The following is a 15,863-nucleotide window of genomic DNA, read 5'->3' as shown; positions in this document are numbered from 1 at the left end:
CTGTAACTGTTATTACTCTGCCAGTGGTTGTCATATGGGTGGTGTCTGTTTTGATCACGATTTGCGTTGTAAGAATAGCCTTGTCGTGTCCAGTTATTATTTCTTTCATCACGGAATTGCGACGGATGTGACCTGTAGTTGTTGTGTTCCTGTTTTCGCGTTACGCGATTGTCAGTGTCAATTTCTAGTTCTTGTAACAGTCCCTGAAAAGCTTCAATGTCGTCTTTGCAACATCCTGCTAAAATAATATGTCGTAAATGTTCAGGCAGTTTGATTAAGCAAATGCGGATGAGTTCTGAGGGGCTGTATGGGTTTGACAGGTACTGATTCTTGTGCAACATGTCTTCAAAATATTTCACAAGACTGGAAAATTCAGATTGTTCGAAATGTTTCATCATTATGATGCCATGTTTTACTCGGTCTTGTGTGGGTTGAGACCAATATGCTGAGAGGAAGGCATGGTAAAATTCTCCTTCACTGTGGCAATCGTGAATGACCGATCGCATTCTTACAGCTGGTTCATTCTCTAAGTAGCCACACATAAATTCTAAACTGTGCTCCAATGACCAGTTAGGAGGGAAACAATGAGAGAATTGATGGAGCCACGCTTGTGGATGAATGTCGTTGGCAGAATTCTTAAACGTTTTGAATTTACGTGTAGTAATGAACAGCTTATAGTCAAAATCATCGTGTCGGCGAGTAGCATATCGGTCATTGTTACGTCGTGTCGGCGGTTCCATCTCAAAATTCGGTGCACCTTGCTGATTTCTTTCATAATTACCGAAAGGCCCTGTGCTATTATTTTGTGGCTTTTCCGTATTTCTATGTTCCTCTTCCCGTGTTGGAGCGCGAGTGTCCTCTGAAATATGTAATTCTTGTATTACCTGCGTCAACTGATCTTGTACTTCCCGGATTTCTCTTTTGTACTGTGTATTGATTTGATTTTGATTTTGATTTTGTTTGAATTTTCTTATTTGTTCATACTCTTCTGTGTCAGTGAAGGCTACGGGTCTTGTGTCATTCAGATCATCATCTACCTTTGTAGATAAGTTAGTGACCTGATCCGAAAGTTCGGCTACTTTCTCCGATAGTGTACTTATTTCCTCCATGTGTCTTTCTGAACCAATTTTCAGGGTATCTACTGTGTCCTTTAAATTTTCCTGAGTTTTTGCAAGTTGCGTAACCGAATCGGTAGATGCAACTGAGTCAATTTTAGCTTGCAAGGTCTCATGATTTTCATGAACAATAGTTTGCAGTTCTTTTATGGCTGCTTCGTGATTCCTTAATGCATTTTCATGACGTGAAATGCTCACAAATTTTTGTTTTTACGTCATTACAGACCTTTTGACATTTCGATTCGATGTTATGTAACTCAGTGGTTAAATCTTCACGTGTTTGTTCAAGTGTGGTGTCTAACTTTTGAAGATTTTGTTCCATTGTGTCTAACTTTTGAAGATTTTGTTCCATTGTGTCTATCTTTTGCTGTGTTTGTCTCTGATTTTGTTCCATTGTGTCTAACTTTTGAAGCTTTTGCTGTGTTTGTCTCTGATTTTGTTCCATTGTGTCTAACTTTTGAAGCCTTTGTCCCATTTGTCTCTGATTTTGTTCCATTTGTTGCATTAATTGCAATAATAATGTATTAGTGTCTGGAATCTGTTTCTCTATGCTTTTTGGCAGTGCGTTTTCGCCGGCAACATTCACATTTTGACAAGCAGAAAATGTGTCTTGACTCATTTGAGAAAACGGTGAGGACGCAAAACCTGAATCTACAGTATTTGCAAAATTGTGTCCTATCATTTCGGATTCCTGAGGCGAGCTGTTGCCGAGCGATCGATCGATAATGCTTCCCTGTTCACTAATTGTTTCACTGCCTACGCCCTTGTTTGCCGCCCGCTCCATTTCCCTATGCACAGTTACCAAATTACTATGTTGAACATTAGTTAATTCATTACATGGTGGCGCTAACACACTACTTTCGTCTTCACGGTCATTTCTCAGTTTACTTTGGAGCCTAGTATTACGTTTTTCACACGCCATTATTGTCACAATATTTCACACAACAACACAGAAAAACACAATCTGAAGAGCAAAAATAGGGGAATACATTAACATAGCACTGAAAATAATATCTAGTTAATTGCAAGCGCAGCTGCGAAATACTTGGTGCAAATCTACATGCATGCCACAACTGTTTTACTGTACAACAATGAAAGACTGCAACTACAAAGGAGATTCTCAATACAATTACGCACTAGCAATAAACAAAATCTACACTAATTACACAAACTACAAGAAAAAATCAGAAGATTCCAGTGAGGTATCCTCGGCTAGGGGTCGACATATGAAACGTCCCCTTAGAAAAATTTATACAAGACTGTGCTTAAACTGACACACAATATTTCTAGCGCAACGCAATCTGACTATCAAAGATCCCTGCAAAAGAATGGCCCTGAGTAACATTAAACTATACCTTTCAGAAATCACTTAACTCACAAAAATCTTCATTACTCGAACTACTGCAATACAGCGAGCGCCACTACTGCCAGCTAAATAAAAGATTCAAACTACGGAAGGCACTAACTACTGATAGGGATAGTTAGCAAATGAAAGATATTAATAGAGAACAAACAATGTATTTACCTTAATAGTCATAATATATATAGCAGTTCATGACAAATTACAAAACTCCGCCATCTCTCTCCCCACATCCACCACTGCTGGCGGCTCACCTCCAACTGCGCAACGCTACGCGCTGTTCACATCCAGCTGCCCAACGCTACAATGGCAGACAACAATGCAAACTAGCCACAGACTGCACACAACACAGCCAGTGATTTTCATACCGAGCGCTACGTAACGTTGCCGATAAGAAAACATAAACAGCCTAGTTACATAGCCCCCAGTTGCCGATAAGAAAACATAAACAGCCTAGTTACAGTCTGAACAGTGATTCTCGCCGGGTTTTCATCTGGCGTGAACCAGGAAGCAGATACCAACCCCTTAATGTCCTTGAAAGGGACCTGTATCGAGGTCGTGGTTTGATGGTGTGGGGTGGGATTATGATTGGTGCACATACACCTCTGTGTCTTTGACAGAGAAACAGTAACAAGTCAGGTGTATCGGGACGTCATTTTGCCCCAGTATGTCCTCCTTCTCAAGGGTGTAATGGGTCCCACCTTCCTCCTGATGGATGATAACGGACGGCCCCACCGCGCTGCCATCGTGGAGGAGTATCTTGAAACAGAAGATATCAGGCGAATGGAGTGGCCTGCCTGTTCTCCAGATCTAAACCCCGTCGAGCACATCTGGCATGCTTTCGTTCGACGTATCGCTGCACGTCTTCAAACCCCTACGACAATTCAGGAGCTCCGAGAGGCAGTGGTGCAAGAATGGGAGGCTATACCCCAGCAGCTGCTCGACCACCTGATCTAGAGTATGCCAACCCGTTGTGCGGCCTGTGTACGTGTGCATGGGTATCATATCCCATATTGATGTCGGAGTACAAAATGCGCAGGAAACAGTGGCGTTTTGTAGCACATATGTTTCGGGACGGTTTTCTCAACTTATCACTAATACCGTGGACTTACAGATCTGTGTCGTGTGTGTTCCCTATGTGCCTATGCTATTAGCGCCAGTTTTGTGTAGTGCCAAGTTGTGTGGCACCACATTCTGCAATTCTCCTTAATTTATGAGCATGAGTGTACTATGCTGTGTACTTCATGAGTGAAACGAATGTAATAATAGTGTACTTATTCTGACAAAAATTATATTGACACCATCCAGCACTACCCACAGGTTTCCATTAACAGTTCGTTATACACTGCCGGACAAGAAAAAAGGAAACACCCTGGAGGGAAGGAGGAAACTACATGAAACTTCACGGGTTGCGAGGGTGTGTGATTTCGTTTCGGTCATCACAAAATCGAGCCAAATTTACAAATAATTTGGCAGTATGAACCCACTTATCAGTGTGACGTTGCACCCCCTCTGACCTGTATGTGTGCACTGATCCGTTTGGGGTAAGAGTCACAAAAAAGTCGTATTCTCTCCTGAGGCAAGCTGACCCACAGCTGTTGTAACTGCTCCTCGATACACATGATACTGGCATTGGGACGAAGTTGACGTCACAATTGGTCCCACACGTTATATCAGAAACAGATCTAGGGAACTTGCTCATCACGGGATAACATCAACATCACGGACATTTCATAGGGACGTGTGCTCTAAGGAGACGAGAATTGTTCTGTTGAAAAATGGTACCGCGAAACTGTCACATGAGAAGTAATACGTGAGGACGCACAATGTCCGTGACGTTCCGATTTTGCCTCAGAGTTTCTTCAGTCAGTACCAGCCGTGACCTCTCTAAAACATTGGAGGAATGAAATGTGTCCACAGGTCACTCAATGCTCGCAACAATGGTCATCCGAGGTAGAGCAGAACGGCAGTTCGTGGCTGAACACAATGCGACGCCATTCATCCGCAATCCATGCTTCCTGCTCATGGCGCCACTGCAAACGCAGCTGTTTATGTTATGGTGTAAACGGCAGCCAAAGCATGTGACAGTAATCACAGCTGCTGCTACTCTCCGACCAACGGTGCGCGATGACACAGAGCGTTGCCGGAAGTCCATCACTTTCTCCCGCATGGCAGGTTATGACGTGCTTGGTGCACAATACGGCGATCCTCCTTTGGTCTGACGTGCTCCACCGGGACCCTGGCGACGAGTATGCTTGCCATCAAGTTCCCATGCAGTCCAGCTTCGGACCAGTGTCATCTACCAATCCCCAGCAACTCTCGGCACTGCACGATGTGACCAACTGGCCAAATGGAGATACACAATGAGTCTCCTTTCTTGTCTCATACAAGTGCTCGGCATGCTCATGTCCTTCACTCAACATCTGACGCTGCTCTTGCCCCTTATACAGGGTAATTCAGCTGCCCCTGCAGAAGTTGTTTTAGGCAACCTGCAAATATAATATCTGTCCTTCAAAAATCACGTGCGAGATTTTCATATTCTCTCTCTCGCTACACGCAAGCTATTAGTCCTACAGCAAAAATTAACAATATCTTCTTTGTGCGAATTAATGTAGTTAAATTTGTACCGGTATAAGTTTTCGCTAGAGACCACAGTTTTCAGGAAAAACATACAAAATTGACCTTCAAACACACCCCTTCCATATTCCATATTCATACAGTTTCTAGTATGTTGTTCATTATACACCATCCTACCATAGTACAAAAACTGGCGACTTCACGAATTATTTTACACATTCGACCTTTTTTGGCCTTAATTGAATGGACGTAAAATTGACGTATACATAAATTTTACCTAACAATTTTGTGAATTTTATCGGTATAAAATGAACAACTACACCGTTGTATTTATCAGGCCTTCAAACTAAGGAACTATTGTGCTTGAAGGCTAAATCTGGATTCAATTGTCAATGTAATTAGTTTTTAGCGTAACGTTTACAAAAGTCGTCTTTCTTCATTGCCCTCAAGGGCACGTTTAAATCCATTATGTTAAAGAATAGCCGACTATGCTGATGGCACAATAACCCGGTCAATGGAGACCAGAAAAGATCGAATATTGGGAATGGTGTAGTCAGAAAGTTTTGTATAGTGGTGGAAGGGAATGCCATGTACAGCGTACTAGAAACCCTGACTGGTGAGGGATGAGTGTGGTTGTGGCAGTACATTTGAAGGTGACTTTTGTACATTTTTCTGGAATAACTCCTCCAGCGGAAATGTATCCCAGCACAAAATTTAACTACATCAAATTTCCTACAAAACTGTCCTGCTCATTTTTCTGTAGGACTAGTAGTTTGCGCGTAGTTAGTGGGAGAATACGAAAATCTCGGGCGCGGCTTTTGGAGACCTGATGTAACATTGCGGGTTGCATAAAACGACATCGGTAGGGGCAGCTGTATCACCCTGTATACCGTACCACGTCTGGTATGAACGCCACTAATGCCTTCTGCTGGACTCGCATTCGGGAGGACGACGGTTCAGTCCCGCGTCCGGCCATCCTGATTTGGATTTTCCGTGATTTCCCTAAATCGCTTCAGGCAAATGCCGGGATGATTCCTTTGAAAGGGCACGACTGAATTCCTTCCCCATCCTTCCCTAATCCGATGAGACCGATGACCTCGCAATTTGGTCTCTTCCTCCGAAATCATCCCAACCCAACCCAACCTTCTGCTGCCCGTTCTACATGTCACACAGAATCGGAACTCCAGTATTTACATATCTGCCAAAGATGTGTACGTGTATGAAGTTACCTTGACATCCGACCGTGTCTTCTGGAGGCTTAACTTTTTTTCGTCAGGCAGAGTAGGTTCTCTTTCCAGCAAAAAACATGTACAAGATATGTTACAGTTCCAGTGTCTTACCTACTGTGTAATGGCAACGGCCTTGCCGCAGTGGTCACGCCGCCTCCCGCCAGATAACCAAAGTTAAGCGCTGTCGGGCTGCGCTAGCACTTGGATGGGCGACCATCCGGTCTGCCGAGCGCTGTTGGCTAGCGCGGTGCACTCAGGCCTCGTGAGGCAAACGGAGGAGCTACTTTATTGGGAAGTGGCGGCTCCAGTCTCGGAAACTGACATAAGGCCGGGAGAGCGGTGTGCAGACCTCATGCTCCTCCATATCGGCATCCAGTGACGCCTATGGTCTGAGGATGACACGGCGGCCGGTCGGTACCGCTAGGTCCGCCAGGGCTTGTGGACGGAGTTTACGTTTTACGTTACATGCTATGTAATATACAGGGTGGTCCGTTGATAGTGACTGGGCCAAATATCTCACGAAATAAGCGCCAAACGAAAAAACGACAAAGAACGAAACTCGTCTAGCGTGAAGGCTTCAAATGGCTCTGAGCACTATGGGACTTAACAGCTGAGGTCATCAGTCCCCAAGAACTTAGAACTACTTAAACCTAACTAACCTAAGGACATCACACACATCCATGCCCGAGGCAGGATTCGAACCTGCGACCGTAGCAGCAGCGTGGTTCCACACTGAAGCGCCTAGAACCGCTCGGCCACTCCGGCCAACTAGCTTGAAGGGGGAAACCAGACGGTACTATGGTTGGCCCGCTAGATGGCGCTGCCATAGGTCAAACGGATATCAACTGCGTTTTTTTAAAATAGGAACCCCCATTTCTATTATATATTCGTATAGTACGTAAAGAAATATGAATGTTTTAGTTGGACCACTTTTTTCGCTTTGTGATGGATGGCGCTGTAATAGTCACAAACGTATAAGTACGTGGTATCACGTAACATTCCGCCAGTGCGGGCGGTATTTGATTCGTGATACATTACCCATGTTAAAATGGACCGTTTACCAATTGCGGAAAAGGTCGATATCATGCTGATGTATGGCTATTGTGATCAAAATGCCCAACGGGCGTGTGCTATGTATGCTGCTCTGTATCCTGGACATCACCCAAGTGTCCGGACCGTTCGCCGGATAGTTACGTTATTTAAGGAAACAGGAAGTGTTCAGCCACATGTGAAACGTCAACCACAACTTGCAACAAATGATGATGCCCAAGAAGGTGTTTTAGCTGCTGTCGCGGCTAATCCGCACATCAGTAGCAGACAAATTGCGCGAGAATCGGGAATCTAAAAAACGTCGGTGTTGAGAATGCTACATCAACATCGATTGCACCCGTACCATATTTCTATGCACCAGGAATTGCGTGGCGACGATTTTGAACGTAGTGTACAGTTCTGCCACTGGGCACAGCGCCATCTATCACAAAACGATAAAAGTGATCCAACTAAAACATTCATATTTCTTTACGTACTACACCAATATGTAATAAAAATGGGGATTCCTATTTAAAAAGGAGGGTCCGCAGCTCGTGGTCGTGCGGTAGCGTTCCCGCTTCCCGCGCCCGGGTTCCCGGGTTCGATTCCCGGCGGGGTCAAGGATTTTCTCTACCTCGTGATGACTTGGTGCTGTGTGATATTCTTAGGTTAGTTAGGTTTAAGTAGTTCTAATTTCTAGGGGACTGATGACCATAGATTTTAAGTCCCATAGTGCTCAGATCCATTTGAACCATTTGAACCTATTTAAAAAAAACGCAGTTGATGTCCGTTTGACCTATGTCAGCGCCATCTAGCGGGTCAACCACAGCGCCACCTTGTTTCCCCTTCAAGCTAGACAAGTCTCGTTCTTTGTAGTTCTTTCATTTGATGCTTACTTCATGAGATATTGGGCCCGGTCACGATCAATGGACCACCCTGTATATATGAATATCTGTTAACAGCTATACGTCCACTGTGATAACAATACGATTGTTCCAGTTGTAATGGTGACCGCTAGATCCTGTAGTGTAGGTGCCACCGGAATGTTACCATGACGATCGTGGCTGGCAGCAAATCGGAATGAAGAAGTTCTAAGCAGCACATGTGGTGGATTAAAAAAAAATCATTTCTTTGATAAACTAAAGTATGTGTTTTCTCGGTGAAGCAGTGGGCGGGAATCACCTGAGCGAGCGTCGTGTGGTGTTATGGCAGGTGGTGCGAGGCAGCATGGAGACGCGCTGCAAGTGCCACGGCACGTCGGGCTCGTGCAGCGTGCAGACGTGCTGGCGGCTGCTGCGGCCCTTCCACCACGTGGCGGCCCGCCTAGAGCGCCTCTACCACGACGCCATCCGGTGAGTGACTTTCTCCACCAGCCCTGACGCACAGCCAGGACAATCCACAACGAAGCTAATGATCGGGTATCGTGACGCTGATTTCACTGTAACGTAAAATGTGTGCTAATAAAATCTCTACATCTACATCTCCTCTGGCTTTAAGCCGAGGGTTAAAGTCCAATTGGCCACTGGCTGAATAGTGCTCGGCCACTGTCAGCTGGTTACTAACTGCCTGAATCTCGGCAACTCTATGTGGAATATTGTTCCCTCGTTTTACGCTGGAGTACACGAAAATATGTCTTTATTCAAAACAAAATTTCGCGTAGTATTTTTGACTGTCCTTTCTTTTCTGATTTGTACTATAATAAACACACTAGGCAAATACACTCTAAGACAAAAGGAAAGGCGCACCACCGAGGAATTATCAGAATTGGACCGAAATCGGTAGATGTGATGGACATGTACAAACAAATGATTAAAATTTCAGTGATAAACTGAGCAAGTCAGTAACGCGTTGGTTCACCTTCGGCTCTTATTAACAAACCATTATAATTATACAAAGTTAACCCACTTCATTATTTCATTAGTGGGTCATAATATTTATACATTTATACGTAGTTCGCAGCTAGTTTCAGATTTAAGTGAGCTACAGTTGATTTTTAACATACAATGGGCATCTAATTTCTAGTATCTACAGTTTATATCTAATTCATATAACTAATTCCTATATTCTGCAGCGTCACATGTGTGCCAGTAAAAGATATAATCCTTCTTTTAAATTGCCTTGCTCTTCGAGCTAATCCCGAAGAGCGTGCCCTATGGCACTGGGCAGGCCTTGATGTTAATTCGCTGCAGTTCCTAACGTAGTTTCCTAAAACTAAGTCCTACAAACTAACTTATCCTACGTCATTTCGGGTGTGTGTCACAATCGGTGGTGTTGATCCCTACTCCCCCTAATCCTGCGCGTGGCGGATTCCAACTAAGATGAAAAGTCGGCCAGTCCACGCACAGGCGGCATGGGAATAGGGCTCTTGGACGCATTCAGTGGGTGTTGTCTCGGCTATTTAGTTTATCTCTCTTAAGTATTCAGTTAGAACTTTTCGCGATACCTCGTTAGTCAATGTGTTTAAGGTCTGAAAAGTTTCCTCTCGTCTAAGTAGTTGATATGTGTCATAGTTGGGTAGTCTGTCTCGTAGTGTGTTCGCAACATCATTGAAGAGGGGACATTCGTAAACTACATGTTCGGGTGTACCTTCCGGATCGCCACAGTCACACGCTGGTGTAGCCCTCTTCCCAAATCGACATAAGTATGTCGGGTAGGGTCCATGGCCAGTGAGAAAATGCATCAGTCCTCTTGTGGGCTCAAAGTATTTCAATTCCAAGCGTTCGCTTACATCATGTATGAACTGGAAAGTTCTGCTTCCAGCCTCTTCTACCTCCCAAGACTCCTGCCAGAGTTCCTCCCCTCTTTTCCTTATTTCTCTTTTATCCCCCACCCTAATACCCATTATATCTGCAATCTTCTCATAATGCAAGCAGTTATTATGCATGGCATTGATTGACAGAGTTGTTGGAAGACCTCATAAGGAATATCGAACCAAATTCTGTCCAACTGGCGAGTTAGATCGTCAGAATGCCAAGCTGGTTCGAGGGCTCGGCTCAAAATGCTACAAACGTTCTCAATTGGGTAGAGATCCGGTGACCTTGCTGGCAAAGGTAGGGTTTGGCAAACAGGAAGACGAGCAGTAGAAACTCTCGCCGTATGTGGTCGGGCATCATCTTGCTGACATATAAGTCAACGATGGCTTGCATAAAGGGCTCAAAACATGGCGTAGTATATCGTCGACGTACCGCTATGCTGTAAGGTTCAGTGGATAACAACAAAAGGGCTCCTGCTAGGAAATGAAAAGACACCCCAGAGCATCACTACTGGAAGTCAGACGGTATGCCAGGCGATAAGGTTGGTATCCCAATACTATCCAGGATGTCTCCAGGCACGTCTTCGCTGATCATCGGGACCTGGAATCTCATTTACTGCAGTAGAATTGTCATCAACGATGAGTTCCGCTTTGAAGTGAGCACCGATGACCACCAAAGACATATTTGGTGACGCCCCAGACAGCGGTGAAATATCAATCTGATTGTCACGGACAACCAGGAACGATGTCTGGAGTGCCATTTCATTTCATAGCAGGATGCCTTTGGTTGTCATCCATGCACCCTTACATAACAGCTGTGTCTCGACGAAATTCCACGACCTGTTTTGTTGACCTCAATGGCAAGCCATCCTGGATCCGCCCGCACACGGCGAGAGTTTCTTCAGCATGTCTTCGTGCTTGTCAAACTTCCTTTGACCAGAAAATTCGCTCTCCCCAATTGAGAATGTTTGGAGCATTATGGGCGAAGCCCTCCAACCAACCAACTCGGGACGATCTAACACGCCAGTTGGACAGAATTTGGCACGATATTCTTCAGAAGGACATCCAAGAACTCTATCAATCAATGCTAAGCTGCCAGAATGAGATTTTCACTCTGCAGCGGAGTGTGCGCTGATATGAAACTTCCTGGCAGATTAAAACTGTGTGCCCGACCGAGACTCGAACTCGGGACCTTTGCCTTTCGCGGGCAAGTGCTCTACCAACTGAGCTACTGAAGCACGACTCACGCCCGGTACTCACAGTTTTACTTCTGCCAGTACCTCGTCTCCTACCTTCCAAGCTTTACAGAAGCTCTCCTGCGAACCTTGCAGAACTAGCACTCCTGAAAGAAAGGATATTGCGGAGACATGGCTTAGCCACAGCCTGGGGGATGTTTCCAGAATGAGATTTTCACTCTGCAGCGGAGTGTGCGCTGATATGAAACTTCCTGGCAGATTAAAACTGTGTGCCCGACCGAGACTCGAACTCGGGACCTTTGCCTTTCGCGGGCAAGTGCTCTACCAACTGAGCTACTGAAGCACGACTCACGCCCGGTACTCACAGCTTTACTTCTGCCAGTACCTCGTCTCCTACCTTCCAAACTTTACAGAAGCTCTCCTGCGAAACTTGCAGAACTAGCACTCCTGAAAGAAAGGATATTGCGGAGACATGGCTTAGCCACAGCCTGGGGGATGTTTCCAGAATGAGATTTTCACTCTGCAGCGGAGTGTGCGCTGATATGAAACTTCCTGGCAGATTAAAACTGTGTGCCCGACCGAGACTCGAACTCGGGACCTTTGCCTTTCGCGGGCAAATGCTCTACCAACTGAGCTACCAAAGCACGACTCACGCCCGGTACTCACAGCTTTACTTCTGCCAGTACCTCGTCTCCTACCTTCCAAACTTTACAGAAGCTCTCCTGCGAACCTTGCAGAACTAGCACTCCTGAAAGAAAGGATATTGCGGAGACATGGCTTAGCCACAGCCTGGGGGATGTTTCCAGAATGAGATTTTCACTCTGCAGCGGAGTGTGCGCTGATATGAAACTTCCTGGCAGATTAAAACTGTGTGCCCGACCGAGACTCGAACTCGGGACCTTTGCCTTTCGCGGGCAAGTGCTCTACCAACTGAGCTACCGAAGCACGACTCACGCCCGGTACTCACAGCTTTACTTGGAAGGTAGGAGACGAGGTACTGGCAGAAGTAAAGCTGTGAGTACCGGGCGTGAGTCGTGCTTCGGTAGCTCAGTTGGTAGAGCACTTGCCCGCTAAAGGCAAAGGTCCCGAGTTCGAGTCTCGGTCTGGCACACAGTTTTAATCTGCCAGGAAGTTTCAATGCTAAGCTGAATAACTACTTACATAAGGACGAGAGGTGGATCAATGCTTTGGTGACTTGCTCTTTCTCTTGAATAAATCATCCAATTTTTCCGAAATTCTAAAAATTTGTTTCTCTGTACATGTATGCCACATCTACAGATTTCCTTCCCATTAGCCCCCCCCCCCCCCTCTTCTCCTAGGAGACACCACGTTGATACAGTGTAACAATGACCTCAATTTGGCGAGGAAGAGAATTCAAAAGTTTCTTCTGGTATGCCATAGTCATGTGAAGTTACCAGTTTGCGGGGATAGCTGGCCGGAGTGGCTGAGCGGTTCTAGGCGCTACAGTCTGGAACCGCGCGACCGCTACGGTTGCAGGTTCGAATCCTGCCTCGGGCATGGATGGGTGTGATGTCCTTAGGTTAGTTACGTTTAAGTAGTTCTAAGTTCTGGGGGACTGATGACCTCAGATGTTCAGTCCCATATTGCTCAGAGCCATTTTTTGCGGGGATGTTGATTGCTTCGTTTCACACACTGCTCAATTAATCGTAGACATTTTGTATGGGACTGAGGCGGGGTGAATTAGTGGGTCAGTCGAGACGCGATGGGATACTTGAGTGTTTCTTGAACTACGATCGTAAGACTGCAGCCGTACTGACAGGGCTGTTATCACCTTGAAATACGGAAGTGTCCATAGCATGGCCATCATTAAGATCTTGAAAAGAAAGGGCAACACATTGTCTCGGAGATGCTGAAATATACATCCTGGTTCATGTTCGAAGCAACTAAATAAATGAGACCAAGACGTGACAAGAAAATCAAACCCATCGCACCACGGCCAGCTCCTACCTGAACTGCATCCTCCACACACGGCGAATTAAACACCTCACATTGGTCCGTAGGTGTACTTGAAGCCTTGCATAATCTGTAAAGTGGCCAAATGACAACTCGTTGGACCACACTACACGCTTCCAGTCAGTTACTGTCCAATTCCTGTGTTTTTCAGAGCACTGAAGAAGTACAGCTGTGTGTGTTGCGGTGAGCAACGGCACTTTGCGGCTTACCCATTCCAGATATCCATTGCAAGGAATTCCCTTCTGCATCTACAGGGTGTTACAAAAAGGTACGGCCAAACTTTCGGGAAACATTCCTCACACACAAATAAAGAAAAGATGTTATGTGGACATGTGTCCGGAAATGCTTAATTTCCATGTTAGAGCTCATTTTAGTTTCGTCAGTATGTACTGTACTTCCTACGCTCAATGGAGCATGTTATCATGATTTCGTACGGTATACTCTTCCTGTGCTGCTAGAACATGTGCCTTTACAAGTACGACACAACATGTGGTTCATGCACGATGGAGCTCCTGCACATTTCAGTCGAAGTTTTCGTATGCTTCTCAACAACAGATTCAGTGACTGATGGATTGGTAGAGGCGGACCAATTCCATGGTCTCCACGCTCTCCTGATCTCAACCCTCTTGACTTTCATTTATGGGGGCATTTGAAAGCTCTTGTCTACGCAACCTCGGTACCAAATGTAGAGACTCTTCGTGCTCGTATTGTGGACGGCTGTGATACAATACGCCATTCTCCAGGGCTGCATCAGCGCATCAGGGATTCCATGCGACGGAGGGTGGATGCATGTATCCTCGCTAACGGAGGACATTTTGAACATTTCCTGTAACAAAGTGTTTGAAGTCACGCTGGTACATTCTGTTGCTGTGTGTTTCCATTCCATGATTAATGTGATTTGAAGAGAAGTAATAAGATGAGCTCTAACATGGAAAGTAAGCGTTTCCAGACACATGTCCACATAACATATTTTCTTTCTTTGTGTGTGAGGAATGTTTCCTGAAAGTTTGGCCGTACCTTTTTGTAACACCCTGTATATCTACATACATACTCCGCAAGCCACCGTAAGGTGTGTGGCGGACTGTATCCTGTACCACTACTAGCCATTTCCTTTTCTGTGTCACTCGCAAATAGAGCAATCGTCTATATACCTTCATATGAACTATGATCTCTTTAATCTTATCTTCATGGCACTTGTGCGAAATGTACGTTACAGCAGTAGAATCCTTCTGCTGTCAGCCTCAAATGCCGGTTCTCTATATTTCATCAATGGTGCTACTCTTATAACGTCGCCTTACCTCCAGTGATTAACCACTTGAGCTCCCGAAGCATCTCCATAATTACGGTATATTAATAATTTTTACTTATGGACCGTCTGACAGCAACTGAATAAAACACAATTTTAGTGCCATACGCGTTTCGCCTTTATTTTTCTGCAAGGCATCATCAGTGGCCTGGAATATGTACATATGTTAGCTATTTTATTTACATTTTTGTCATTGTGCCTATAGGTTATAAACAGTTCTGGTGGTTGGTATTTCCTATTAAGTAGTAATGTTTTGGACTGTACTTACAGGTTGCGTGGACAATTTCCTACATATTACGCTCCTGTTGCATTTTTGGTGTTGTTCTTCTTATTATGAACGCCAATTTGCGGTTTTTTTCGCCATCCCACAACACTATGCACAGAATGCTTGTTTTAAAGCAATGTTTTGGTTTCTGTTGACGACTGTCAAATGTTTTTGCCAAAGATCGAATTTTATTGCCAAACTTATGAGTGTAACTATTGAAGTATCTGTGGTCTGTTCGTGTATGCATTTGTGTGTGCGTTTGTGTGTGTGTGTGTGTGTGTGTGTGTGTGTTTTGGTGTGATATATATTTTTTTGTGCTGTGTGTGTGTAAGTTTTTTTTTTTATCCTGTGTGTGTGTGTGTGTGTGTGTGTGTGTGTGTGTGTGTGTGTGTGTGTGTGTCCAGATGATGTGGGGAAGAGTTCTCTTTCTTTTTTTGGTTTTTTATTTTTTTTTGTTTTATTTTTATTATTTTTTTTATTTTATTATTTTTTGTTTTATGTTATCATTTCCTTTACTAATGTAGTAGGGAGCCTGTGCTGATGTGTGTTTGTTCATTTATCACATGTTTGTTTTCTGCTATGGCTTTCTGGATGTGGAAGTTTTCTTGCATTTGTATAAGATGTTTGTCATGGTTGCGTATTCTCATTATTTTCATTTCTTGTTCCATGTTTGTAGGATGATGGTTGTAGTGTTTTAAATGCTCTGCAAATGTGGAATGGTTTGTTTCATACTTCCAACATCTGATATGTTCTTTGTATCTTGTTTGAAAATTCCTGCATGTCATGCCTATGTATAATGCATCACAACTTTGACATTCAAGTTTATATATTCCTGATTGTTGGAATTTGTCTCTCTTGGTAGCTGGCTGGCTTAGGTGTGATTGAAGGGTTTGCCCAGGCTTATATGCTATTTTGAAGCCCTGTCTCTTTAGGATGTTGGCAACTCTGTGTGTTAGTTTATGTGAGTAGGTCATGGTGTACCATCTGGTTCTTTTCTGTGTGGTGTTGTCATTGTGTGTGTTTGTTGAGTGTGTTTGTAAGTTTTCAGCTTGTGAGTTCT

General features: G+C 44.5%; 1 protein-coding gene across 1 annotated transcript in view; it reads left to right on the top strand.

The window, feature by feature from the left end:
* LOC126158972 (protein Wnt-8b-like) overlaps window positions 1-15,863 on the top strand; it is a 121,518-nt gene that overhangs the window by 44,946 nt on the left and 60,709 nt on the right. Inside the window, exon 6 of the mRNA XM_049916479.1 lies at window positions 8,523-8,662. Coding sequence (XP_049772436.1) covers window positions 8,523-8,662 — 140 coding nt within the window. The remainder of the gene's footprint in view (window positions 1-8,522; window positions 8,663-15,863) is intronic.

This window comes from Schistocerca cancellata, chromosome 2, assembly GCF_023864275.1.
Source record: "Schistocerca cancellata isolate TAMUIC-IGC-003103 chromosome 2, iqSchCanc2.1, whole genome shotgun sequence".
In the NCBI taxonomy this organism is placed as follows: domain Eukaryota; kingdom Metazoa; phylum Arthropoda; class Insecta; order Orthoptera; family Acrididae; genus Schistocerca; species Schistocerca cancellata.
This window is presented reverse-complemented; position numbering and strand designations above follow the sequence as displayed.